Source organism: Ixodes scapularis, unplaced genomic scaffold (assembly GCF_016920785.2).
Source record: "Ixodes scapularis isolate PalLabHiFi unplaced genomic scaffold, ASM1692078v2 PGA_scaffold6__148_contigs__length_123643588, whole genome shotgun sequence".
NCBI classification, from domain to species: Eukaryota; Metazoa; Arthropoda; class Arachnida; order Ixodida; family Ixodidae; genus Ixodes; species Ixodes scapularis.
Window position 1 is genome coordinate 43,068,012 of NW_024609881.1, and position 25,957 is coordinate 43,093,968.

At 44.4% G+C, this 25,957-nt stretch overlaps 1 protein-coding gene across 1 annotated transcript in view; it reads left to right on the forward strand.

Moving 5' to 3' along the window:
• LOC8033073 (apical endosomal glycoprotein) overlaps positions 1-25,957 on the forward strand; it is a 142,165-nt gene that overhangs the window by 24,561 nt on the left and 91,647 nt on the right. Inside the window, exons 7-14 of the mRNA XM_040210497.1 lie at positions 1,616-1,727; positions 3,139-3,235; positions 6,954-7,004; positions 7,890-7,982; positions 15,186-15,397; positions 16,491-16,581; positions 21,986-22,240; positions 25,019-25,141. Coding sequence (XP_040066431.1) covers positions 1,616-1,727; positions 3,139-3,235; positions 6,954-7,004; positions 7,890-7,982; positions 15,186-15,397; positions 16,491-16,581; positions 21,986-22,240; positions 25,019-25,141 — 1,034 coding nt within the window. The remainder of the gene's footprint in view (positions 1-1,615; positions 1,728-3,138; positions 3,236-6,953; positions 7,005-7,889; positions 7,983-15,185; positions 15,398-16,490; positions 16,582-21,985; positions 22,241-25,018; positions 25,142-25,957) is intronic.

Below are 25,957 nucleotides of genomic sequence, written 5' to 3' on the forward strand. Positions count from 1 at the left end.
ACAAAAAGAGATCTCCAAAATCTCTAGCACGCAAGAGCGTTCCCGTGACCTCTTCTGTCACACCGAACAAAAGTACGAAAATGATTGACGGATGGCAGAAATGCTTTTCGCGTCTAGGCGTCGTGCAGAAACTTCAAGGGGCGCCTCCCATGCTAGGCCAGCCCTGAACCCTCTCCGGCCATTGTGGGATCAGTGCGCTCAATTGGCACGCTATTGGCATGGCCGAGCTTGAAAGAGCCGATCCCAAGCAAAACTCGTCAAAGAGAGTGTGCAGTCCCTCCAAGGACATATGCTCCGGACTGCTGTTCGTCGAAGCGCTCTGCCAGAGACCAATTTCCCGCGGCAAGAGGTTTTGCGTTTGGGGAGGCTTATCCAGAGCCGGAGGGAGGCCTCCTCCCCGCCTTGCATCCTTTCCGATGACAAGGAATGGTTGAAAGGTGCCTTTCCTAAGCTGTACCCGTCCTGCTGCCAGTGATTAAGATGTGACCAATACGCGCGCCTCAAGGCTGGCTCAGAAGAAACGTTTACCCCAGCACTTAACGGGGGTATCAGCTTTACTACAAATTCTCTTCCCGACAAAACGTCGCTGTCCTTTCTTATTCCGCTTCAAGCTTGGAAGGCGCTGTAGCATGTTGCTCTGACTACATTAAGGGAGGGTTGTGTGTCAGCCTTCAGCGTCGGGGGGACATGACCCCGACGAAAAAAACATGAAGGAAGCAGACGCCCCCCCTGCCCCCCCCCCCCCCCCCCGCCCCCCCGGTTCCGGAGCCCCTGCTTCTGTGTGCGTTCGTTGTCTACAGCAGGCATCCAGACGTCTCAAAGACCGGAAGTTACTGTCGCAAATATTTCAGAAGCAGCCGATAGCCGGCAAACGTCTGTCGTAGCAATTGTGAAATCTAGGCTTCCTATATCTAGACATCTTAGACGTTCAAATTCCATGTCCAATATTTTGAAGGATGGTTTTTTCGGAGCGAAATTCAGTGGCATGTATTCGTTCATAGCAACGCCCCTAGCAACGGTTTATTCTGCGGAGTCGAGTAACACCTACGGGGTCAATGTACACACCATTCTATTCAATGATTGGTGGTAAAAATAATATTCAATATATGAATATAAGTGTTCAATTAAACTATTAATAGTCTCGTATCCCCTGTCCAATATGAAGCTAGGTCTGGGGACGGCGTGAAGTAAGCAAAGCCCCATACACCTGTATATACATTTAAGTGACGCATGTTCTTTCCATCACTCACCCGTCATCAAGAGACCGAACTGGTCTTGAAACGTCGGGTTACTGTTTATTACACTTTTGGTTGTTGTCCCTACTTTTTGCTTAAAATAAAAGGTTGGAGAATATTTCATAAATAAACATGCATTTATACTAAAGTGACAGAACGGGCGAGCTGGCAGACAGAGCTATCTAGCAGCAAATAAAAAAAGGAAACGGACGGCACAAAACTCCTAATGTTGTTTTGTTTTGTGTCGTCTGTCCTTACTGTGCACTTAAAGCCGATTTCCCGCAACTATACGATAGTGCGATATGATACACTAAATAATTTCAAAATCTATATCTGAGGCATTATTTTGATGAAATGCTTGTTCTTCAACAACGTTGCAGGCACAACGAAGGAACGTTACTGCGGGACCCTGTCCTTTCGCTGTATACGGATCCCACACCAGGCCGGTGGAACCCGCGCACCGTCACAATTTCGTCGAGGACGCAGTGGCAGGTACGCTTCCAACAATGGTGTAGTCTGTAGTGGTTCACCTGAAGTGCGGCTCCTGGAACGCGTCTTCGACTGGTGTGTTTAGTGTCCGAACCCGCCCGTACATCGAAAACTGGTTCCGAAGCGGTAACTAATGGCGTCACCGAAGCCGACGCGTCCCATCGTCGGATGCGTCGAGCGTGTTTGGTGGTACTGGACGTCCCAGCAATTAACGTAAGACTGAAGGCGACTGTCGCTATCGCCGTGGCATCCCAACTCGGCCGAGGCTTCCGTCGACTGTCCAGTCAAACGGATGAAAACTGAGGGACCGTAGAAGATGAGAGCGTCGTGCTCTGGTTTTGAGGGTTTGTGGGGTCACCGACAAAGTGAAAACGGATGGACGTCAACGCCTTGCGGAAGGTAGGAAGTTCGCTCTAAAGGCAGGATAACTGAAGCTCTTCTTTGCGGTTTTCATCTTGTCCTTGACTATTCGAGGTGAAAAGTCCTGGAGTGACCGTGTAACGCAGGCTAGATATCGTATACTCACAGCTCGGACGCGTTCCAATCACTAATCATTCAAATCAAAGATCGGCGCTTTGACGTCTCGTCTCCTCCTTTGTGAGTGAAGTGCAGCAGAAGTGTCTGTCACGTTAACCCCGCCGATGTAATACCGCCAGGAGCCGCGGCTAGTAATGGCATGAACACTTTGATGACATCATCGGGCGTATATTTACGGACCACTTTTTACGACGCGGTAAACGTACCTGTCGGAGATGCCTTCCAAACACCATGACCAAAGAGCGTTATTCTCTTTAGAGAGAGAGATAGCTGCAACGAACCTGTAACTTGCACTGTGCCAATGCGAAGGTCCCCACTCAGCGTTGCCGAGCAAATCCACGTCAATGAGGCAGCAGTGAGTAAATATTGTACGTCAGCGTGAGGAGCCCAGCGCGGAGCAGAGAAGGGAGAGGAGTGCTGAGTAAGCATTCCACTGGGAGTGGTGTTCTCACTGAATGGCCACGAATGTCAGCCGTATGCTTACTAGACATTCGTGTTCAATTTGATGTTAAAAATCCATCACTCAAGTTTTCTTTCCTAGTCAGGGTCGGGACGATGCAGTAAAGGGGGGGGGGGAGGGAGGGGTTGCCTTCGCTGTAATGTACCTGTTGGTGATCCCAATAAAGGGATTGTACTATATCAACGTTTGCAGATACATTTGCCATTGTGTTAAAGTTTTGTTTTTCACAAAATGGCGTGGACCTCTCCCGAACACACGAACTCGAATACCCGTTCCATGCAGAAAATGTTTCACTTCATATTACGCTGAGTGCGGTAAAATAAAAAATAAAAAAGTAGTCTCAGAATTGTTTTTATGCGTTGAGTCTAGACATCAACTGCTCAGGCGGTTTTCACACGTATATTTCGCTTTCCGCAGCTGGTTTTCGAAGCGGTCTCATACCCCAATATCCTCGAAGCTTCAGGTGTGATGCTGGACGATGTCGAGTTCACCGATGGAAACTGTCCGCGCGATGGTAAGGGACGCCGACGTCGAGCTACGTAACGTTTGAAACTGTACTAGCATTAAACAGACGGATATGTATGATAGATGCCGAACACTTAAGCAAATCAGAGTACGGCTTATCATATTCCAACTTTTTTTGTTTTGTGGATCGTTTTTTGACATCATTATAGTGGCTTATGGCGCAGTTTCGTTGGCTAGGAAGGGATAATAATAAACCATTTCCTAAAGTCCATCAAGCAACAATGGCAGTCGCCATTGTTTGGGCGCGAAGCTCCCGATTTGATTCGAGTCCTCGACGAGCGCTGACGTCACGCACGTGTCCAATACGAGCTGAGCGAAGTTTACGCCGGACGCCTACGCAGACCTCGTTGCGCAATGCATGCTCTGGGTGTGTGAGCAAGCAACGGCGGACAGGCATTGGTGCGGACTTTCGAAAAGAGTCCATGAGATTGTCGGAACTCTCAACGCCCGGCGTTTCGTTAAGCTGTCAGAGAATATAGTTTTTTTTTTTTTTTTTGTGACAATATACAGGGGGCGGCCGTAAGGACAAATACATTTGGCATGCCTTGCAAAATTCGATTACCAAACGTGGATACCTTAACTTGGGCACGCGTACGTAGTTTTTCCCGATGTTTTATGTGTATTCTTTAGAGCTTAATCCGAAGGTAGTCAAAAATCAAAAGTTAACCAAGATCGGAGATCGCGCATTTCCTTTGTCCAATAGCAGCCCGTTTGTTGTGTCCAGATTGTTTGATGAGGTTGCTCCTGGATGCCTTCCTCAAAGCAAAAACACTAAGAACAAATCGTATATAGGCCGGCGATGAGTGAGATAATGGCGATAATTAATATTTCTAACGGAATATATAAACAATAACCACCTGGGAGCAAGCTCACAAACCAGTGTAAACAGGCTGGCATCAGACATAGAAATACGTGGTCCCCGATTTGGCTTTATTATAATTCACAGCCTACGAGTTCAGCTCTGAAAAAAGTGGACACGAAACTTCTTCCAAACCAACGCTAACTTGCCCAATTTTAAACTCGTACGTTTAAAATTCGAATATTGAAAGGCGTAACTGATGTATTTGTCCTTGCGGCCGCACCCTGTAGGTATGTCACATATTGGCTTGAATATTAAATTTCCCATAAGCTGTCTAATGCTACCAACTAAAAAGTCAAGGTCCCGTGGTAGGATTCTCGAAAAACGGATGAAAACCTTTGAAAATTCAGGCGCACAAAATGCCTGCTCCTCTAATAATTCTAAACACAGTACGATAAATTAAAAAAAAAAAGCTAAGACGGGAGCTAATTTCTTAAACGGAAATGGTTTGATCCAAGGAACGATTCCCATTTTATTATCTTAATGTTGTCAGGAGCTATCAAATGTATTAGGACGGCAAGTTTGACTGGTTGGTTGTGCATTCTTGAAGTAAAACGCCTAATACAGGGGCAGAAGTTATCATCTAGCATATAGCATCTGTTAGCATCTATTTTGTTCTGTCACTGTCCTAAGGCGCTTTACTTTAAGAAGTACAAGATGTGTTGACGTTCATACCTGCCTCCATCGTTCCGACATTTAAGGCAATATCTGTTAGTAGTCATCGCTATCGTTATCGTTATTGTAGGTATCTGTTAGCGCTTAAAACTAACTTTCTTATGCTTCGCAAGAAAAGTTATTTGCTCCAGGTCATTTACCTGGTTTAATGTCGCTTGGAATTTTCAGTAACCGGTCTCCAAAGCTTAGAAGCCTATCGGAAGCGTGCGACAAGACAGCGGCGCTACGGTGTGGCTTTTAGGAGAAGCATTTCAGCTGGCCATCATGTAGCTGCCGACATTAGTTAGTAATCAATGTCAGGACACCTGAGTACATTATTAGACGAAGCATTGAGAGTTTCAATCAGCATTAACTTTTTTTATTTTTTTACACAAGATTTAGAAGTTGATAAGACAGCTCGCCTCTATGTGCTGGGGAAAACAGCCGCAATCATCTCATTTCTGGTAACTGTACTCAATCCGCCATCGAGCAATAGCAATCTGATAATAAAAGGAGCAAAAAAATACTTCTCGCGGAGATTTTATAAGCTACTGGCTTTTGTGAATGTTTTTCAGCATTTCACCGTCAAACAAGCAAGCATTTCGTAGATCCATTTGTTGTCGCTTAAAACACTGAGAACACGCTCCAGCCCGAGCTCCAAGATACTCCTGCGGTCGAATGACGTGAGAACGTACTGAGCAGCGATAGGAATAAAAACGTTCTCCAATTTTAACGTGTCAGGCCCTTACTCCAGACCGAGATTCAGAAACACAGTCGCAGGAAGGCGCAGATGTGGCCACGACTCTATGGACTCCATTACGGACGCTAGCTGTTGGTGGCGCCTCCAGTATGCTGCAGAGGCAAAGCGGAGGGTGTTGCACGTTCCATATAGCCCCCAAAGTTTTCTTAAAGTTTTTGCATAATTAACTGGACCCAGTTGCTATTGCCGACTTGGAAGTCGAATGCATACATTCACATACCATTCAGTTGAAAGCAGGATTCGAGGTTTGTCCATGTAACGTTTCAACGTAGCGTTGTAACGTCACACTTACTGACAGCCATTTTGCTGAAAGTGAGCAGTGAGGACGACCCCACGACTCGAACTTACCCCACAAAAGTAAAATTATTAAACAATCATAGATGGAATCTCTAGGGAATTTCTACCGCGAGGAAAATAAAGCTAACGTGATGTGAAAATCGCTGAAAAAGCCGCCGCCTCCCAAACGGACATTTCTAACGCTAAGGGATTGAAGATTCCGCAGTATTTAATGAAAAAAAATGCTAAATTGGCCACACTGATAATGTATCACCTCCCCCATTTCAGATTTTTTTTAGCTTCGTTTGACTTACCAGCACTCCTGCAGCGATGCAGAAAAGTGTTGGGAGTTGTACTTCCGGTCTTATTTCAATACACACAGGAAGTACACTGCCATACACCTTTCTGCACCGGAGCAGGATGTGCAGGTAAATTCAACGAAGCCAATAATGAACGTCAGGGTTGCTACCTTTTCGGAGTTCTAAGCTTGCGCATGCGAATGTCATACCCAAACCCAGTTTTGATGTAAAGACAAGAACAAAAACAATAGCTTTGGGTGAAAGTATTTTTTTTTTCACACAAATTTGTTAAAAAAAAAGTTATTCAAAAGCTTCACTGCTCTTTTTGTGTTCCATTGGAACGTTTGAGCGAATTCATAAAACTTATTCATCGTTCATTACGATTTAGTAAAAACAACCGATTGCTCACCTCACCTCAATGTGAACTAATTGTACTTGATTTAAGTGTCTTATTTTGTACCCTCCGAAAGAAGTAGAAATTCAGCTAAGAGTCATGAAGTAAAACTTTTTCAAATTCGTCATCTGACACCAAAAGCATTTTTGGAAGCCCATCCAGCAACATTGGCGGTCGCCATTTTTTTCGGCGCGAAGTTTGAGAATGAATCTGCCTCCTCGCCGAACGTTGACACAGCGCTGGTTCTGGGTACGAGATGACCCTAGTTCACGCCGAAAAATGAGTTAGTCATCGTGTCGAATAGATGTCTAGAGAACGTGACCAAGTAATGGCGGACTCGGATATCATCGGCGCAGCAGCTACTACACGGCGCGCTCTTTTGAAAAGTGTGTATCCCGCCGTTGTCTTAAAAAGTAAATCAAAGTACGCAGGAAATAAAAGTTTTACCAAAATTTGTTTCTTTAGACCTCTGCACGTTCGAAGAGGACCTCTGCATACCATGGGTGGACGTGACGCGTAAGTTGAGTATATCGCTCTTTCGAGTGAATCTTCGAATATTATAAATCATTTTTGTTCTCATTTTATGTCCAGACTGCGCATTACCGCGGTAGCGGCTACAATGACCGCTCAGACTACAGTGAAACCTGTTTAGAACGAACCCAGGTACAGCGAATTATTGTCGATATCGAACTCACGGAAAATTAAAATAAAAATGCACGTAAAAAGTATGTTCTATAATGAACGATAATTTTTTCCCCGGGAAGGCTTCCAAAACACGCAAGCAATCATAATCTAGCCCGCCCATTTCCTCAAAATAGAACTAGGAAAGAAAGGGAATTCCACAAGCTCAAGTTGCGTAAAAAAATTGAGCGAACAGAAGCGATTCAAATGATGACAAAGCTAAAAAAATACACTCTGCAGGGACGTGCAGAAAGCAAAAACTTTTCATCCGATAGCATTTGCCCACGAAGAGAAGCGATTCAGACGTAGAGGTGTTTATGAGTAACTGCTAGTTACTCATAAACACTTGGAGTGTTTCTGCAAAAGCATGGCACTTAAAACGCAGCGGTAAGAAACTCGGATTTGCAAGAACAATTGACGTTTATGACGTTCATTCCGGGGGAATCAATCCTGCATTTTACCTTATCTGTATTTCAATTAAAAAACTATGCGATAAACGATTTAGCTTCTTCAGTGACTATACGCTATTTTTACATATTTATTTCTTGTATTAGTTTTGCTTCGGTCGTGTTATGTCTTTGAGGTAGCAAGAGAAAGTAAAACTGAGTTTTTTTTAGTTTTTTTTTTAAATAGCGTATTAATTACAACATTGTGCGCATGCTGCATACTAATGTGCAGTTTTTACTTAAAACACAGAATGTTTTTATTTTTACTCATCAGCATATGTTGCCGAAAGCGTCAAAGGATGGCAACTCCAGCGAGCTGGGAGCTTCAACGAGCTACCCAGAGATCACACATTGGGTTCAGAAGACGGTGAGTTACAAATACGTTCTAAACCAAAACCCCTCAAGCAGACACCAAATACCATTGTGTTTAGTGCGTCTCCACTCTAAGAAAGGAGGAGGCGTCTGCTCTCCCGCAGAACACTTGGAGCAGCCGATCGTAGCTATCTACGGAGGAACTTCGCCGAATGACAAGGCGGATAATATATTTAGACGTAAAGAACCTAAAGAATCCAGTCTGCACTGGGAACTGAGCATGGAAAAACATCATGCACCCTGTTGCAGCGCGGTGTTTTTTTTATTTTAGTACCTAACACATTTTCAGTCACATCATTTGCTGAGGTACCTCCTAAGATTTGGTGTAGACGAAAGGGCTCCAACCACAAACCAAGAAAGGTTCGGCCCGAAGTTCCAAAACCTGCTCGGTTTCTTCAACAGGGGTGACTAAATCGCGAGGAGGGCAGCATTTTTCATCCTCTTAGTTGTTTTCGATTCGAATTTTCTTCTTCTTCAAACAAGAATCCATCTGTATAAATGCAGATGGCTTTTTGTTTGGTGCCGTCGTCAGGTGGAGCAATCCATGAACATTCATTGTTGGAAAAGCACCCAGGGACCTGCTTATGTTTCCCGGTGTGTTTTGGATGTGCTAAGACTCCGGGAAAAGTCTTTTTCGAATTGTGGCTCAGTTTCAATAACTTGCGCGATCGGGAAGTCGATTGGATGGTCGTAAACATTGCAATGTTCCACGACAGTGCTGCGCTCGTGGTCGAACATGGGTACGTCGTTCTTATGCTGTGTGATGAGCTGAGAAACGGTTTTCGTCTCGCCGATGTAAGTAGCGGGGCACTTTCCGCATGGGATCTTGTAGATCACTCCATTTGCTCTACTTTTTGGGGCGCGATTTTTGGGTCGCGCCACGAATCGTTCCAGTGGTGACACAGGCTTGTGGGACACTTAGATCCCTTCTTTCCTCAGCACACGCGCCAGCGCTTCGCTGGTCCCGCTTGCATAGCGGACGCTGATGCGCGCGATGGGCCGAGGCTGTGTGTGTTGTGATGGCTTTTGTTTTGGCGCGTGCGACCATTGCGACAGTTGATGCGCTCAACAAAGCTGTTGCTGTAGCCATTGTTCTTCAGATCAGCAAGGATGGTCTGCTTTTATTTTCTTCTGTTGGTCTCTGGTGAGCAGATAGCCATTGCTCAGAATAGAAGTGAGGAGACCATTGACGTCTTGTGACTCTTAGGATGGTTTGAGTTGAACTGAAGGTATAGCGCCCGGTATGGGTAGGTTCCCTATACACAACGAACTACAAATCTTCCCCTTGCTTTTTACCGATGCATCTAGAAAGGGTAGTGTGTTATCCTTTTCGCTTTCGACAGTGAATTAAATGGCAGGCTGAATGGAACTGAGGTGGGCCAAGAAATGGTTGACTTCTGGTTTCTTTAAAATACAGAAACAGTCATCCCCATAAAGCAAGAACACATTGGGCCTGCTGGTGGAAGATCGTAGCGCTCTCGCTCGATTGTCTCCCTTGTAATATTTACCGTCTTGAGACGGATGGAGGCACCCATCGCAGTTCCGCTGACTTGCTTAAACAGTTCACCTTGGAAACTAAAATATGTGCTGCCCAGACAGAATTCTAGTAGGCAACACAGTTCATCCACCTTGAGGCTGGTTCTTGAGCCCAAGTTTTCTTCTTTCTCGGGTACATCTCTGGCTGCGGTGACTGCCAACGGAACTGGGACGCTTGTAAAAAGTGAAGCGGCGTCAAAGGATACAATTCAGTCATCGTCGTTGAGTCTTACTTGCGAAACATTCTCTACGAAGTGGAGGGTGTTTTTCACATAGGTTGACGTATTTCCTACGAGAGGGGCCAAAATCCGGCGTAAGTAATTGGAAAGCGGAAAACGTGGCGAGGTCGAGAAGTCTACAATAGGAAATACAATAGGAAACGCTTGTAAAAAGTGAAGCAGCGTCAAAGGATACAATTCAGTCATCGTCGTTGAGTCTTACTTGCGAAACATTCTCTACGAAGTGGAGGGTGTTTTTCACATAGGTTGACGTATTTCCTACGAGAGGGGCCAAAATCCGGCGTAAGTAATTGGAAAGCGGAAAACGTGGCGAGGTCGAGAAGTCTACAATAGGAAATACAATAGGAAACGCTTGTAAAAAGTGAAGCAGCGTCAAAGGATACAATTCAGTCATCGTCGTTGAGTCTTACTTGCGAAACATTCTCTACGAAGTGGAGGGTGTTTTTCACATAGGTTGACGTATTTCCTACGAGAGGGGCCAAAATCCGGCGTAAGTAATTGGAAAGCGGAAAACGTGGCGTGGTCGAGAAGTCTACAATAGGAAATACAATAGGAAACGCTTGTAAAAAGTGAAGCAGCGTCAAAGGATACAATTCAGTCATCGTCGTTGAGTCTTACTTGCGAAACATTCTCTACGAAGTGGAGGGTGTTTTTCACATAGGTTGACGTATTTCCTACGAGAGGGGCCAAAATCCGGCGTAAGTAATTGGAAAGCGGAAAACGTGGCGAGGTCGAGAACTCTACAATAGGAAATACAATAGGAAACGCTTGTAAAAAGTGAAGCAGCGTCAAAGGATACAATTCAGTCATCGTCGTTGAGTCTTACTTGCGAAACATTCTCTACGAAGTGGAGGGTGTTTTTCACATAGGTTGACGTATTTCCTACGAGAGGGGCCAAAATCCGGCGTAAGTAATTGGAAAGCGGAAAACGTGGCGAGGTCGAGAAGTCTACAATAGGAAATAAGGGAACGTTAGGATTGTGGATTTTGGGGAACCCCCAGAAGCGTGGTGTAGAGCCATTTTTCCAAATGAGCCACAAATAGAGGATCTTCACCTACGGGTATTTCTTGAAACTCTCCGCCAGCTTCTTATTCAAGCTCGTCTGAATTCGCAATGTTGGGACCTTCTTGAGCTTTTCATAAGAAGGGCTGTCGAGAATATCTATTACCTTGCGCTCGTACACCTTCCGGTCAAGGACGACGGCGGACTTTTCTTTTGCTGCCGGTAGAATCACGATCTTTTTATCCTCGAGGAAGTCTTTTTCAGGATCGTAAAACTGAAACTAAGCCACCATTTCGAAACAGAGAGTTTTCCTGGAGTTTTGGCGCAAACAACACACACCGGGAAACATAAACAGGTGCCTGGGTGCTTTGCCAACGGTGTATGTTCATGGATTGTGCCACCTGACGACGACAACAAAGAAGAAACCACGTGTATAATAGAAGAAGAAAATTTGAGTCGAAAACAAGTAAGAAGATGAAACCTGCAGCTGCTCCTGGCGATTTAGTCACCCCTGATGAAGACACCGAGCAGGTTTTGAAACGTTGGGCTCAACCATTTTTTTTTAGTTTTTGGCTAGTTCTTTTCCGTCTAAGCCTAATATTTTCTCAACCAGACAGATTTTTGTCGAAAATGTTCTTATTGAACTCTTTAGATTACAGCATTTTGCTGTCCTGCGTACCATGCGGAAAACCATAGACACACTCATTTTTATAGTTCATGTATCAGGATTAATCCATATGACGTACCTTCGCCCCCATTCCTTGTCTTCAAAGTTTACGAATGATACCTGACCAGAAGAAATCTTTAGCGTCGCAGCAATCGCCACCAAGTTAAACCGACTAACTAAATTTTTCTATATCACTTACATTGATGGATTTTCCAGCACGGATGAACCGCGAGTTCAGCGTCGGCATTCGAGTGCACCTTGTTTTTGAATAATTGGTGCGTTTGTCGACTTCGGGAATGCTGACTCGGGCGTCGTGTACAATCTGTGCTTGCATTCGATCTAGCCAACAGTGCATATTCTATAGAATGTCCCAAGCTGGTCGACCTTCCGCCGTAAAACAAGCCGAAAAAATCGCCACCTGAATACAGAACGCTCAAACTTTCGCCCTATATGCATTGATCAGGTCAGTCTCATGGTGCAAAATTTCAAGGCGTAGTTTTGTTTCTCTAAAAAATTAAAGCAAAACACTTGCCAAAGCCTACGTTGGGCGCGTTTGAGGGCGACCAAATTAGCGACGCTACATACTTGTGGCACCATCTCCCAAAAGGCGTTGCAAGCAGACGAAGGTCTCTGTTGTCTGCCAGCTGCGCCTATCGGGAGACAGCGCCACAAGTAACTAACGTCGCTAACTCGGTCGTCTGCGAACGTGCACATGATTATCATAAAGGCTTTTTTTTTATCTTGTTTTTTTTATGGGAAGATAATTGTGTTTTGATATTTCACACGGTAAGACTGAGCTTTTCAGTGCATATCCAATTAAATGTTTAGCTTTCAATATGCTGGAGTCAATATTTCCGGCTCGTTTGTTTTACAGCAGACGATCCGCTTGGGACGCCCTATATATCGTAGACAGCTTGAAGAAAGCCCGGTATGGCGAAAACTGATCATGTTATGATAAGTCCCCAACCAATGATATTGAATAATTACCCCCCCTCCCCCCCCCCAAAAAAAAAAAAAAAAAAAAAAACGCCGTGGAACATGACCTGTGTTGCCTTAAGATTTAGGTGGTGCTGGCTGCTGTCCTTGAAGTATATTTTAAAAAATCCGGAAGCAAAAGAAAAATTATACTTCTGAAATGTTTTTCTTATTTGGGGCAGCAGGATGATGCACAACTTGTCTAAAAACAAATCACGTAAATAAAGAACTATTTTTGATGCATGCCTCACGCAAAATAGTCAGTTAAAATTCTCAAAATTGATATCAAAGTACTGGCTTTAGTTACTGACAGCTTTTGAAACAGTGAGCATGGCGGGTTTAGAGAGTCTTCGTGGATAATGGCTCCACAGTGAACGCGATTGCGCCATCGACCTAAAATGACACAAATGAAGAAATTGTAAATCATGAACAAACAAAAAACACCTTGCGTTGTTGTTGTTTTTTTCTCCTTATGTATTTTATCAATAAAATACACAAATAACTCTGCTACGTTTTAAAACGAGAAAGAAAAATTCTTCAGTAGCCCTCAAAGTACTGAACTACACAAATAAGTGCAGGTAAAGGTAGGGTTACCAGAGTACTGTTTTGGCAGGAACAGTACCACTTTGTGGCTCATTCACACTTGCCGAAAACTCTCTGGCTGCCGACCGAATTTACCAAGGAGGTTAGAAGTACTAGGAGGGGGCACGTTGCAATATTGGTGAAGCCTAGTCTTAAAAAGTTTAAACGATTTTGTGCCCAGTGCGACCGCAGATCTGTCTGGCGATTGGTGCGCGTGACATGTCACGTGCGAGATGGATGGTTGATTGTAGGAGGATTCCTTGCAGGCTTGCGCGCGCTCCGTCCGGTAGGTTTTATCAGATCGAAGGCCAGACGAAGGCTAGCTACGGTCACGTGATGGGGTGAGAGTAAGGAAGAAAATGAGAAAGAGGCGAGGCGTCAAGGGAGCATGGCTTGTGGAGGCTACGAGGCTGACGTCATGCCCTCTCCTACCTTTCTATTCTCCATGGAATTTACTCACCGGAAAAAAAGACGGTGCCGTCCATGTTTGTTGCCCGCGCCGCGTGGCGCGGTTCCTGTCTCTCGCGGATATCAGAGCGGTCTATTCCTGGCTCGAGTGGTGTTCGAAAAAATTCCTTTGCGGACTTCGTCGAGCAGTTAAAGGGGCCATGAAACGATTTTTCAACTTTCGCTAAATACTACTTAGAGTGCAGTAATGTAGACAGTTGGGTGACTTGGTATAGATTGAACATAGCTACAGTTGAGCACAAAAGGACAGGGACGGAGAAGAGGAACACGTAGACGACAGGCAAGCGCTTGTCTGTCGTCTACGTGTTCCTCTTCTCTGTCCCTGTCCTTTTGTGCGCCACTGTAACTATGTTCAAGCTACTTAGAATCACTCCCTAATGTTAAAAACTGAGTAAACTTGCCTTAGTTTTTCTTTGTGTGGAATGGCTGTCGCATAAAAATTTTAAGAAATGTAAGCATCATTCAACCCCTTAACTCGAAGCCAGAATAAGCAGCAATGTGGCCTTTGTCATGAAAGTGTCCCCTTCTTTTGTCGCGAAAGTGTCCCCTACAGGCACTTGAAAAAAAAAAAAAAAAAAGGCTTGGGAAGTTTAGTGTATCTTTATGAAACGGAGGGATTGACGTGTCATCGTCCTCTTATGATGGCTCGGCGACCAATGAGCAGCTATATAAAGGCAAAAGAAGGAACTTTACTCCACACCTGTCACAACCTCTGTTAGGAGTGATGGGTTTTCATAAATAAAATGAATAAAAATATACGTCAAACCTCAAAGCCACATCGTGGGCGCCTGCAGCAGTTATTTCGGAGAAAAGCTGGCGCCGTTCGTCTACGCACAAAACAGTGGAAAGGGAAGCACGCCACGTAGAGAGGAGGAGAGTATGGAAGGAAAAAGGGGAGAGGGAGGCGACGTCAGGGGGCGGAAGCCAATGCGCGCGCGGGAAGCTGGTGAACAGCGAAAGCAGCGTCAGGCAGCGGATGCCGCTGCTAAGCTTGCAAGGCGGGCGAATGAGACAGAGGAGCGGAAGCAGCGCCTAGCTCGGCTGCCCGAAATAGGGCGCAAGAAGCGGCAAGCCGACGCGGGTTTGCGTGCAACAGAGACTTGAAGGGAAGCGTGGGCGCTTCGCCGGGAAAAAAATTAAGGAACATAGATTGATGGAACATAGCACGACCCTTGGAAAACACCCCAGACGCCGCCTTTGGGAAACGTTAACACTGATTCTGAAACCAAGCCAAAAAAAAGGAAGCAAAAGAAAAAAAAAAACCTAAAAGAAAGAGACAAAAAAATGAAGGGGTCAGCATTAGCGTTTCTCAAAGAGGAAAAGGAGAGGTGTGTTGCGTTACCTAAGGGTTATGCTAACGCAGTCCGTAAGGATTCAGCAATGGTTGTTCCTTTATTCTTTTTTGCTTTCCTTCTTGCTGACACATGGTTTTTGCTGAAACAAAATTTACAGGCACCCAAAATGTTATTTTTTATTCAATGAATTGTGGGCTTAGGTGGACGCCAGCTCATGGACATATTTTTGTTTTCCTTTTGAATTTTTTGATCCAGGTAACGGTTTAACTTTCGCTTTCTATCTCCCCCGCGGTGTCATATTCTTACGGAGTTTCAGCCTCCCGCGTTGCGTAAAGTTAGTTCGTTTACGCGGTATCGAAAAAAAAATGGATCTTTTCTTCCAAGATTGCGGTACATCGGCATGCCTTTAAAAAGCAAATTTCTCTGCCCACCAGGCTACTACTTGCTGTTCCGAGGAACGGGCAACACCAGAGACTCGGCCGTCCTCACGCTACGGGAGCATCGCTTCTCCTGCGCCTCCATCTGGTACTACGTGTCCAACAGTACTCGCGGCTGCAGCATCCAAGTGCCCGGCCAACTTCTCGACAAGGCGACCAGGCGTTGGAAGCGATCAGTTTTCGACATCGACCGGTATTCAGAGGACGGGGTGCGTAAAACCGTGTGGATAGGACGATCGGGAACAGTAACTGAAGATCGAATCACGAAGCCAGAGGCGCAAGCAGAAGCCACCTCCTGCGTGTTTTTTTTTTTTTCTTTAAGCTATTACTGATTGTGATGCGCCAAAGGGTAAAAGCCTACTTGAAGCCGATAATTTTCGTATAGTCTCTGGGAACAAACGTAAGGCTTCGCTCATTATCTTCATGCTTCTTGCTTCGTGATTTTGGCCTTTGCCCTTTTTAATAGGCTATAATACAGTAACCTTGCTGGACGTGACGCGACAATAAGGTTCTCGCACCTAGTCATGACCTGCTCTTTTGAAGCCTTCAGTGCGTATACATAGAATAATTGTAGTTTAGATATCTCATTCGTGAAGTTTTATCTCGATCGTGAAGTTCAAGTCTTCCGCAAAAGTCTTACAGTACGAAGTATGACTGTTAATCTAACCTAGCATCAGCGTGTTTTTTATGAACCAATGAGGCAGTCGATTCGCCTCCTTTGTTTGAAAAAAAAAAAAAATCCGGCTCGAAGGAGCTGCATAGTCTAGTGCCTAGAAGGTAAGCAAATCTAGACGACGTCAAAGCTAAGGTGTGACCAAAACTTAAGATCTTAGGACTTGAAAGAGAAGCGGTTGACGTTACATAAGGATTGAGGAGATTAGCAGTTTGTAATCTGGTGATTTTAGGTTGTAAATATGGTTTTGTTTCTTCGGTGAATTACGATAAACCCCGAAAAGGTAAATCCCCACCCCGTCTAATCGAAATTGAGGGAAAACCAATATCTCCAAATCGCAGCTGTACTTCATTTAAACAAAAAAAAAAAAAACTTTTGTGGAACGTTTTCCAAGTATTCGGATAACGGCCTGGAACTTGGGGAATCCTGAGTCCGTGTATCATTTGCTTCAACATAAACCCCGATAAACGCCGATTTTGGTCTGACACCAAAACTGGACACCACCAAACAGCGAATCCGTGTTTGGCGAAACATTTGAATTTCTTGTCATTGGTATTTGTGGCAAACATATAAGCATGCCAATTTACTGTGTTCCTCAAACATTGTTTTAAATATTCTACTGCAAATAGGTAACGATCCGAGCCAACTCTGGAGAGGACACCTCCGCTTTTGTGGCAATCGATGATATGCAGGTATCCAAACTCCAGTGCAGCGAAATAGGTGAGTTATTCTATATTTCCTATATATATAAAAAAAGCTAAAGCCGTCTACGCTTTGTGAGAGCATTTGTACATATAACCACACTCCAAATTGTACTATAGATTCATTCTTCACTGCCGAGCATCGAACCCAGACTTCCTAGACTAGAGTGGTGACGATTGCAGATATAACTTTTCTTTTCACAGCTGCGAGTTAATATTGTTGAAGTTATTTAAACCTCACCCCTGTGCGTTTTGATCTGGATGCGCATCGTACCGGCATAGAGTCTGGTACTGCGGCGGCTGAATTTCTCATCTGCATTGAATGCACCGGACGACGATTGTGGGTGGCTTACTTCCGGCTATCTAAGCAAACATAACACAATTACATTTCATCCAAGATATCAGGCAGTTCGTGAACAAGGCTAAGCCGACCACAGCTATTCAAATAGACTTTTTTTTTTGTCCCTCTTTGTGAACCCCCGTTTCGGGTTGTAGAAGGTCTCGCAACTATTCAATTAGTTAATATTACACTCCCGCGCCACTAATAAATAAAAACATAATAATATGCACATAATATATTAAATTACAAAAAACGTGGCAGATTCACGTTGCGAGCTATGCTTTAGGCTAGTAGAAAAGTGGCTGTGTTTGTTTTTTGTTTTTAAATATTTGTTTCGCGGCCATGTTTGATAGTTGTCTGCAACTCCCGTGTACTCTTTTGTGTGCTTCGTGGCCCGCTGAATTTAGCTGGAAATTTTCTTTCTTAAATTAAGGGGAGAATCACGTTGTTGCGCGGTGCCGTCGTAGCCTCACGTGACCTCATCTTGCATAACGTCCCAATTGTTCGGCCACTTTTAGCGTAAATCTTTCTAAAGTCGATTTAGAGGGAAACATTGCTGTAACAAAGACAATGCATTGGCTAAAATTTAGCGGGACAGTTTCTGCGCTAAATAAAGCTGGTAATCACGTTGTTTCGTGACAATGTCACAGCGTCCCCTGATGTGTCTCAAATGACGTTGCCAATTTTTAGAAAAATTTACCCCCAAAAAAATGTTTCCGCAAGAATATAACAAAAAGCGTATCTTCTAACTTTCGGGGGATTCAGCGTCGCACAATATCATTGTGTAGCGGGACGCCCCCGTGTCGCATGAACATTGTTTGTTCAATTCAGTGGAACGTAGGTCCGCTAGCTTTAACACGGGAGTGCGATCGTGTGTGGCAGTGTGCATCGTCCTCGCAGTTCATTAGCAGAACACGGCAAGGAACCGGTAGTTTCGGGCATAAACAATGTACTATGTGAAGATCTAATAATATTTCCATGAAACTAACATTATCTTAGGCTGTTTTAGTTGCTTTCTACCATGGCGGTAGGAAGCTTCTGGATTCGGCCACCAGGGGTGAAGCAGGGAGAGACTTCCCGCTTGAAGCGTCCTTCCCCCAAAAATGGCCAGAAACAAAAAATAAATAAATAAAAAAGACGCCATTAGATGGAAAGGAGGCCCTTGGGCACTTTTGGGCACGCTCCCATTGACCTCGACCTTGATTTCCAGGCTATACTTGGAATGTTCTCGTTTGACTGGCTTGAGCCGGTACATTGCTTCCTCTTCTTCCCTCCTCATTGTTTTTCATCGTACTGGATTTTATTCTTGCAACACAAGTATTAAATTCATATATGCTCAATCAGCCGGATTGAGGATAGTGAGCACGTGGGATTCACTCGATGGCGAGTGCGTTTTTCAGTAAATGCTATTAAAAGGTGCAGTATGTCCCAGCACCTATCTAGTTTAAGGAAGAACGAGCTTATTCAAAACGACCCTTTTACAAGTTTTTGGATGACGCTGAGAATATGTGCGGCCGCCATTAGTTGGTCATGCACTACGAGCATGCATTGGACCCGAGCGCTTCGTCAGCATTCGGGGAGTATTCGGATCGAAACGCATTCCACACGAGTGCTGCGTCAGTGCTCTGCGCGACGCAGCACTCGTGTGGGATGCGTCAGCGCTCTGCCTCAGCAGGCAATTGGAAGGTGAAGTTAGCCGATTAGAACGCCGAATGGCGCGAGAAAAGATTAGACTAATAAGACTCACCCTTTGTTTCTTAAGCTGTTGGCGGCGAGTCAGAACTATGGGGGGGGGGGGGGGGGGGGGTGGGGGGAGGGGTGCTGTTCAAACAATCATCATCATCGTTTGCGTCGTAGCGGGTAAGAAGCGCCGAACGGTCGGAGCAGAATCCTCGGCGCGTGTCGTTCTTCGGCGCCACTGAAGTCTACAATCAAGTGCTCGATTACGCATAGCTGCTCTCTGATTCCGAGTGCAAGTTAGGTCACCGCAAGTTTCATGTTTGTCTAGAAGAAAGGGCGTCTGCTGGAATTCCTAGTGCGTTCAGTCGATGCTTTGGTTTATGCATTCTTGTGGCTTTGGTTTTCTGTTAATAATGCAATTTTGTATTAAATTATGCAAATAAGTCGTTTGAACACATATGCACACTGGAGCAACTAGAATCTTAAATTGTTTACATCGAATGGCTTCTCAGGATACTTCTCGGGTCTGCATGCGCTGTTACTGCGCCACAAGCAGGCTCTCTTGAGATGAGAAACATAAATCAAGCTCCCTTGACGCTTTTCGAAGCAGCACTCGGACGATTTGCAAAGCCTGTAAAGCGCTCGCATCCGAAAAAAAACGTTTTTTTTCCCCGGTGGGTTTATACCTGTTTTCTTAAAGCGCTATCCAACCCCCGATTGGAGATCAGTAGTCTGCCCGGTCCATGCGTTGCATGGGTATCGCCGTAAAAGTTGTTGCATGCGTTGTTTTTAATCTGTTGAGTGATATTTGAGGTACTATGAGCTTCTATCGCAACCTGAAGATGTGGCACGTGTAGGTGTTCTCAGGAAACACTTACTTTGCTGCAGTAATGAAGAGCCGGGATGGTGGCCAACTATTTTCTACGCCGCTACTGAAGCGCTGGATAATGAAAATATATCCAGCGCTTTAACCCAATACAAGACCTACCCCTACGCATAGGATGTAATTTTTATTATCTGAACGAGAGGAAACTGGGGAAGGAATGGCTCGTAAAATTAAATATGGGCAATTCAAACTTAAGCACCTCTCGCGCGTGAAGTAAACACTTGACTAGAAACGACTTCTTGGCTCTTAGTATTGGTTCCATTGTGTTTTAGAGTGCTGGTTTTTTTGTTACTTTCGAGAATATCCCTTTTTGAATTTTGCGAATCATTACGCAAACGTTTCTCCGAAACAACTGGCTGAAAAAGGCGGTGGCTGGCCAAAGAATTCTCAATCGCACGATCGACGAGTAACATGTTCCATGGGAACCTGTGATATCTAGAAAATTAATGACACCTCTTGAAGAAGAGGTGTACACTTGTTTTGGGATTCGAGGGTGTTTGCGCATTTGTATTTTGCATGCTAAAATGATTGGAAAAATTTGTGGGAGATTAGGCAAGATATTTGTATTTCATTATAATAAATATTTTCTAAAAATGAAAAAAATACAAATTAACTAACCGCCTTAGTTTGTCGGACGAAGACCCGCAATTTATCAAATTTCTGGAATTAAAGCTTCCCCCTTCGACTTTCTTATTGAGGTTAGAACTAGTTACATTAGAAATGTTACATGGCGGCTTCTCCCTTCGAGCAGAAGTCGTAATGTGGCAAGCTCCTTTGGCCAACATTCGATGCTAGAGAGTAAAAAAGCCGCTGGAAAAAGACACGACTCACTTATACATTCATAAGGATATATAGGGTAAAACAACAAGGAATCAAAAACGAGAGAAGTAGGTACAGCGCTATATTTCGCGCTCCTCCTGTCTCTCTTGTCCTTCCTTCCTTGGGGTTTTGAGCTATAGATCCTTATGATGGGAAACCAACTAGCGTGCAAGATTACCTTATTTCACTTAAGGCCCATTCACACTCTTGCAACCCAGTACGACCGAGAGGGACCAGACCGCTTTTTAAGCCTCTTGCGATCTGTTAGGACCAGCTCCGCTGCCGCGCATCCGGTCCTAAGTAGTCGCAAAAGGCTTAAAATCCGGTCTGGTCTCTCTCGGTCTTACTCAGTCGCAAGAGTGTGAACGGCGCTTTAGACGTGATCCGCATGGTACCGTATGAATAGTAGGCAGCAACTGCCCAGTCGCACCTGGGTGGTAGCGTCGATAGTGGCAAATTTCGTTAACAAAAACAAGCGAGCGGCGCCACGAGAAACAACAGCGCGCACGTACACAGCTAAGATTACAGCACGTCCTATACTCTTGTGACCGAGAAACAAATATTTTTCTACAGAAGCCACTACTTATATTAAAGAAGACGAATCAAAGAGGTCGCAACGCACGCTGCGCAAGCTGCCATGTCAATGTCTCAAAATAACAGCGCAAGTATGGAGTTACACCCAAACACGTCAAAACTGAGCACAAAAACAATTGCGCATAGTAACACAATCACAGCAGAAAAAACACTCTCACTTAGCTGACTCACAACTCAATCTATATTTGCACTTTTTTTTCTACGCCTTTTTGACACATTCGTGAAAATCGGCTTCTTTTTCTTCAACCTCCCATAAAATGACGATCATATGCGTTTACCCTGTAGTAGAAAGATAATCTAATTCTTTTTCCTAATTAAGTGAGCGATATAGTCCTAACAGGTGTAACGTCAGACCTGGCAATATGTTCCATGTCAAGGTTCAGTTTTGTTTTTGAATGTTCCATATATAGTTTATGTGAAGAGTGACTATTGTTCATGTGAAGAGTGTAATTAATTAGGAGAAACTCATAAGAACGTAATTCAGTTTGTTGTGATAAAGCAACTCTTATCAATCGGCCTACATATGAAATAGCATAGCCACCCTGCGATTTCTTAGCCCATCGTCTGCTTGAATCGCAACCTCTACGTCACAGTGGAGCACCCGCGCAGGGTGACTCCACCAAAACATCTCGTCACCAGTAGCAGTTACTACAGCCCTGCACTGTCCATAGTTTTGTGCATACGCTGCGAACCACGGCCAATAACACGGTGGCCCGTGAACACTCCCCATAGAGCAATGCGCTGTGATAGGTGCTTGTGTTATGTGTATGTTTCGGCGGCGGGCATTTCGTGAGCCCCAATGGGCCTGTGCGTAGTGTTTTCGCTGTCGATAAGATATGCAGCCAGTTCAGTACCACTGCTAGCGTGGAGTCTTTAACGTGCGTCACCCAATAGTAACGCACGACCGCACCCCTGTAGGATACTCATTCTAATCGAAGCAGGCAGGAGTGAGGATTGAACGCAGGATCAGTGGGTTCTGCAGCGCGAGATTTTGCTTAGTCCTCTGAGCTTGCCTTGCGTTGGCCCGCTCCGTTCCCCGTAACCAAGCACTGTCTATGTCTTGAGGTCCACGGGGAAGTTCACAGAACATCCACGAACTTGCAGGCAGGCCAGTGGCGGACAATTTCGTCTGTGGCACCGTCCCCGAATCTTCAATCCCACCAGACAGAGTCTGCGATTTTGTCTTCGACTGCTCGAACGGAGCCGACGAGGTGGACTGCGGAAACTGTGACTTCGCTAAAACGACTTGCGGCTGGAACCTAGGAGATCCCGGGAGCAGGAAATCGATGCGCTGGCAGAGGACTCGCGTCGGAGACCTCGAGAGAAGCCCCAAGCTCAATTCAAATGAAACCACGGACGGTAAGAAACACCGGAACCAAAGACTGCCAGCTTGTAAAATGCACGACGTGGTCATTCGCTAGCGTTGTCACATTATCTCTACTCAGCCATTGCGATGGCGGAATCGATTCGCCGGCAAGAAGGCAGAAGAGCGACAAAGGACCAAATAGAAATAACGTCACGGTGCTGCTCTTCATAAACGGCCAATCACGTGCTGACTCCGTTGCTACGCGTCCTAGCCTCTCGAAATATGCACCTCGCCGCCATTTGTAGGCGCTTGCGGAATGTGTTTCATAGCCAGTTACCATAGCCAGTGGGGCTGTGGCACCATCCGGTGGCCGCGTTGGGAACTTTGAATACATCTCCTTTATCCAGCCCAGTGTCAAGCATGTACCAAGGCACTAATGTCAACGCGTTAAATGAGCAAACATCATCCTGTGTTCTTTAAGCTAATGGTAACTATGGCCAAGTTTCATTTCCGAACTTTACGCGGACGCTATGGGTGAGACATTTGGAAGCTGATCAATCCCTAGCAATTCATATCTATGAGCTAAAAATCTACAAAATATGAACACTTTCAATCAAACATAGTTAAAATCAAAGAAAAGAGGTAGGAAACTGCTGAAGATTACTTTAGGCAGGGCAAAGGCTGTCCTATCCCGCCTCTTGTGTTCTGCTCCAGTTTCCCTTTTGTTTTTTCATTGATTGTAACCATGTTTAATGCTTACTAACTAGCCAACCTAACCACCCTTCTACTTTTAATCAGTCCAGCGATCAATCAATTATTCTACCAATGAAGAATCACTCAATCAATTAATCAATTAAGCAATCAGCGCCTGTATCGTCTGGTGTATTGTTTCACGGACCTCTATCAGTTTTCGCCTACAGCCAAGTTTAATGCTTAACATCTGGCCAGGATCACCACTCCTCAACTTTCAATCAGTCACTCGATCAATCAATCAATCGACCAACTATTCTATCAACCAATCTGTACCGTGCGATCTCAAGAAAAGATTATTTAATATGCTTCATACCTTTCTTCTAATGTAGGTATATGTCGTCTTTAGTAACTTTAAATGACAGCCCAACAAATTTATTGTAACTCACTTGTTCTTGAAATCACGTAGTTTTGAAGCCGATTTTTATACTTTGCTTATTGAATACGCAGTCAGACTAATATAGAAGTAGAAGTTGGAGCCGTTATGGGCTTATATATTGATTTGAGGAATTTTTTTTTTAATATGCTTGAAAGTGCATATTTATAACTCGTGTGCGTTCCAAGTTTTCGCGGCTCCGGAAATTTCGTCAACCCAAGTATCTTTGTAGAACCAACTGTTTTATTTGTAAAGACCTATTTCAAAACGAGGCGCCTTAGCTGAAATGTATGAACCAAATTTTCGACAAAGCTGGCTGTATTAGCACTTTGGTCGTTTTGACATTTCTTTTGTCACCATGACCATTCCTTGCTTTAGAACTATTTAATTGGATTCTGCGATCAAGTCTTCGGCAAGCGAAGTGTCACAAACACAACAGATCATACTCCCGTCTCTTTAAAATTAAGTTTTCTTTAATATACCCTCATAAAAAATTATTTTCTACTATTTCTTTTATGCTCAAATACACTATATACAAAAAGAAAAATATTGTTTTATTTGAAGTCAAAATGTTTAAGCCTAATAGTGTGCATTAGCATGTTCTAATTGCAATGAACGGTTTACAATCTTAAAATCTTCACAATTGCAAAACTGTTATACAAACCTCTTTTCAACGTGATTGTTTGACACGAAAGTGCTTTCATAAATTTCAGGTTTGTTTTTGCACAAAATGTGCATAGAGCGAAGGTTTCATAAATAAGTCCCCCAAAAGCGCTACACTGAAGAATAACATGTACTTATACCGCGGAAGTGCAACGTAAACGTATAACACGCTATATTTAGCTGACTGAATATACCAGAAAGGAATGAAAACACCCTAAATTTACCAAAAAAAAACTGAATCGTTGTGGAGTTAAACACAAATTCAATTTCCTCGATAAAGTAAGCGAGAAAACATTTCATGATAACATTCAGCGGCAGGCAACTTCGCTAAGTTTAGCGCAATGAAGCATAACTCCCAAACTAAAAAAAAACAAATGAATGAAGACCCAAAGGAACTCGAAACACGCTGCACATGCTATGGCTTGTGATATTATGTGCAGTAATTCTTAACAAAAGATGGGTTTATAGACTTTACACCATGAAAAAAGCCGTTACTTTCCAGCGTTATATTCCAGCGTTAATTTTACAGAACCTTATATGCGCTGCATATAAGCTTTCAGGGCTCATAGGGACGTCATGGTGCCAGGGTGTCACTTGACGCTATGACATCACGTGACAATTCTTACACAGAATTGTGGCGCCACGTGACATCATGGCGTCGTGTAACACCATTATGAAGCAAGAGAGCGTGACGTCACATGACCCTCTAAAGCCGCAATAATCTGACATCGTGCCGCCACGTGACATCATGGCATCACTTGCAATGATAAGGCCACGTGTGATCGTGATGCCGTGAGGTTACGTGACTCTGCAACGCCACTTGACGTCAATTTATCGTGTGACACCGTGGCGTTATGAGACACCATGACGTCATGTGACGTTACAAGCATGTGACCTAGTGACACGTACGTGACGTCACACACAGACCTATAATGTGCCCATCTTTTTCACAACACATGCTGTGCTTCCTGGTATTTGTTAACGCGATCAAAGTAGTGTAATGTTATTTTTCTGACTAACTTTTGTTAACAAACGCTTGCAGGTCACTACATGATTCTGGTTCAAGAAGAATCGAAGTACACTACAGAAACAGCAGTTGCATCATCCCCTGTCATTCGAAACACAAACTTTCTTTGTGCCATCACGTTCTGGTACAACTACGAAAGTAAGTATAACACATTCCTCAAAAGCGTAGGGTTAAAAGAAAAAAAAAAAAAAAAAAAGGATGGTTTGACCTTTCTTGGCTATAAATAGGGTGTGTACTTTCCGGTGTTTATTTGTGAGAAAAATCGGCGGATGTTTTTCGGTGTTTATTTATTTTCAAAACACCGGTGTATTTCGGTGGAACGTCTCACGACGAGGCTAAAATCGGTGATTATCGGTGAAAAAATGCGATTGATCACAGACAGAGAGTTCTAATTTTATTCACATATTTCATACACTTCTCGAGAAAGCATATATTTCTCACACTTGGTTATTATAGTGGTTGCAAGCATACTTCGAGAGGGTTGCACCCGTCATGGCAGCACGTTCCTTGCGGTTCACAACCCGCAATTTTGAAAACACACGCTCCACATTTTCGCTGGACACAGGAAATCCCAAAATGTCCAGTCAGGCTTGGGACAGTAGTGGCCAGTCAGGTAAATGAAGTTTCCAAAATAACACTGGATCAACGGTGCTAGTCACAGCATACTGGCGGTAACGGGAACAGGCCCACTCGTCACAGCCAAGTCGTCACAGGGAAACTGGTCATAGGTGAACTGGTCAAAGAGGGCATCTCGTTCTAGGTGAACTTGTAGTAGGGGAAGTGGTCGCAGTGACCTTCTCGTTCTTGGAAAGTTCGTCACAGACTTTTTTGATAGGGGGGGGGGGGGGGGAGGGGGGAAAGGGGCGGGAGAGGGGGTTTATTTTGGAAAGTGGTTGCATCAAACTTGTCGCAGTTCCGAACTTGGCTTCTCCTTTTGCTTGTTTGCAGGGGACG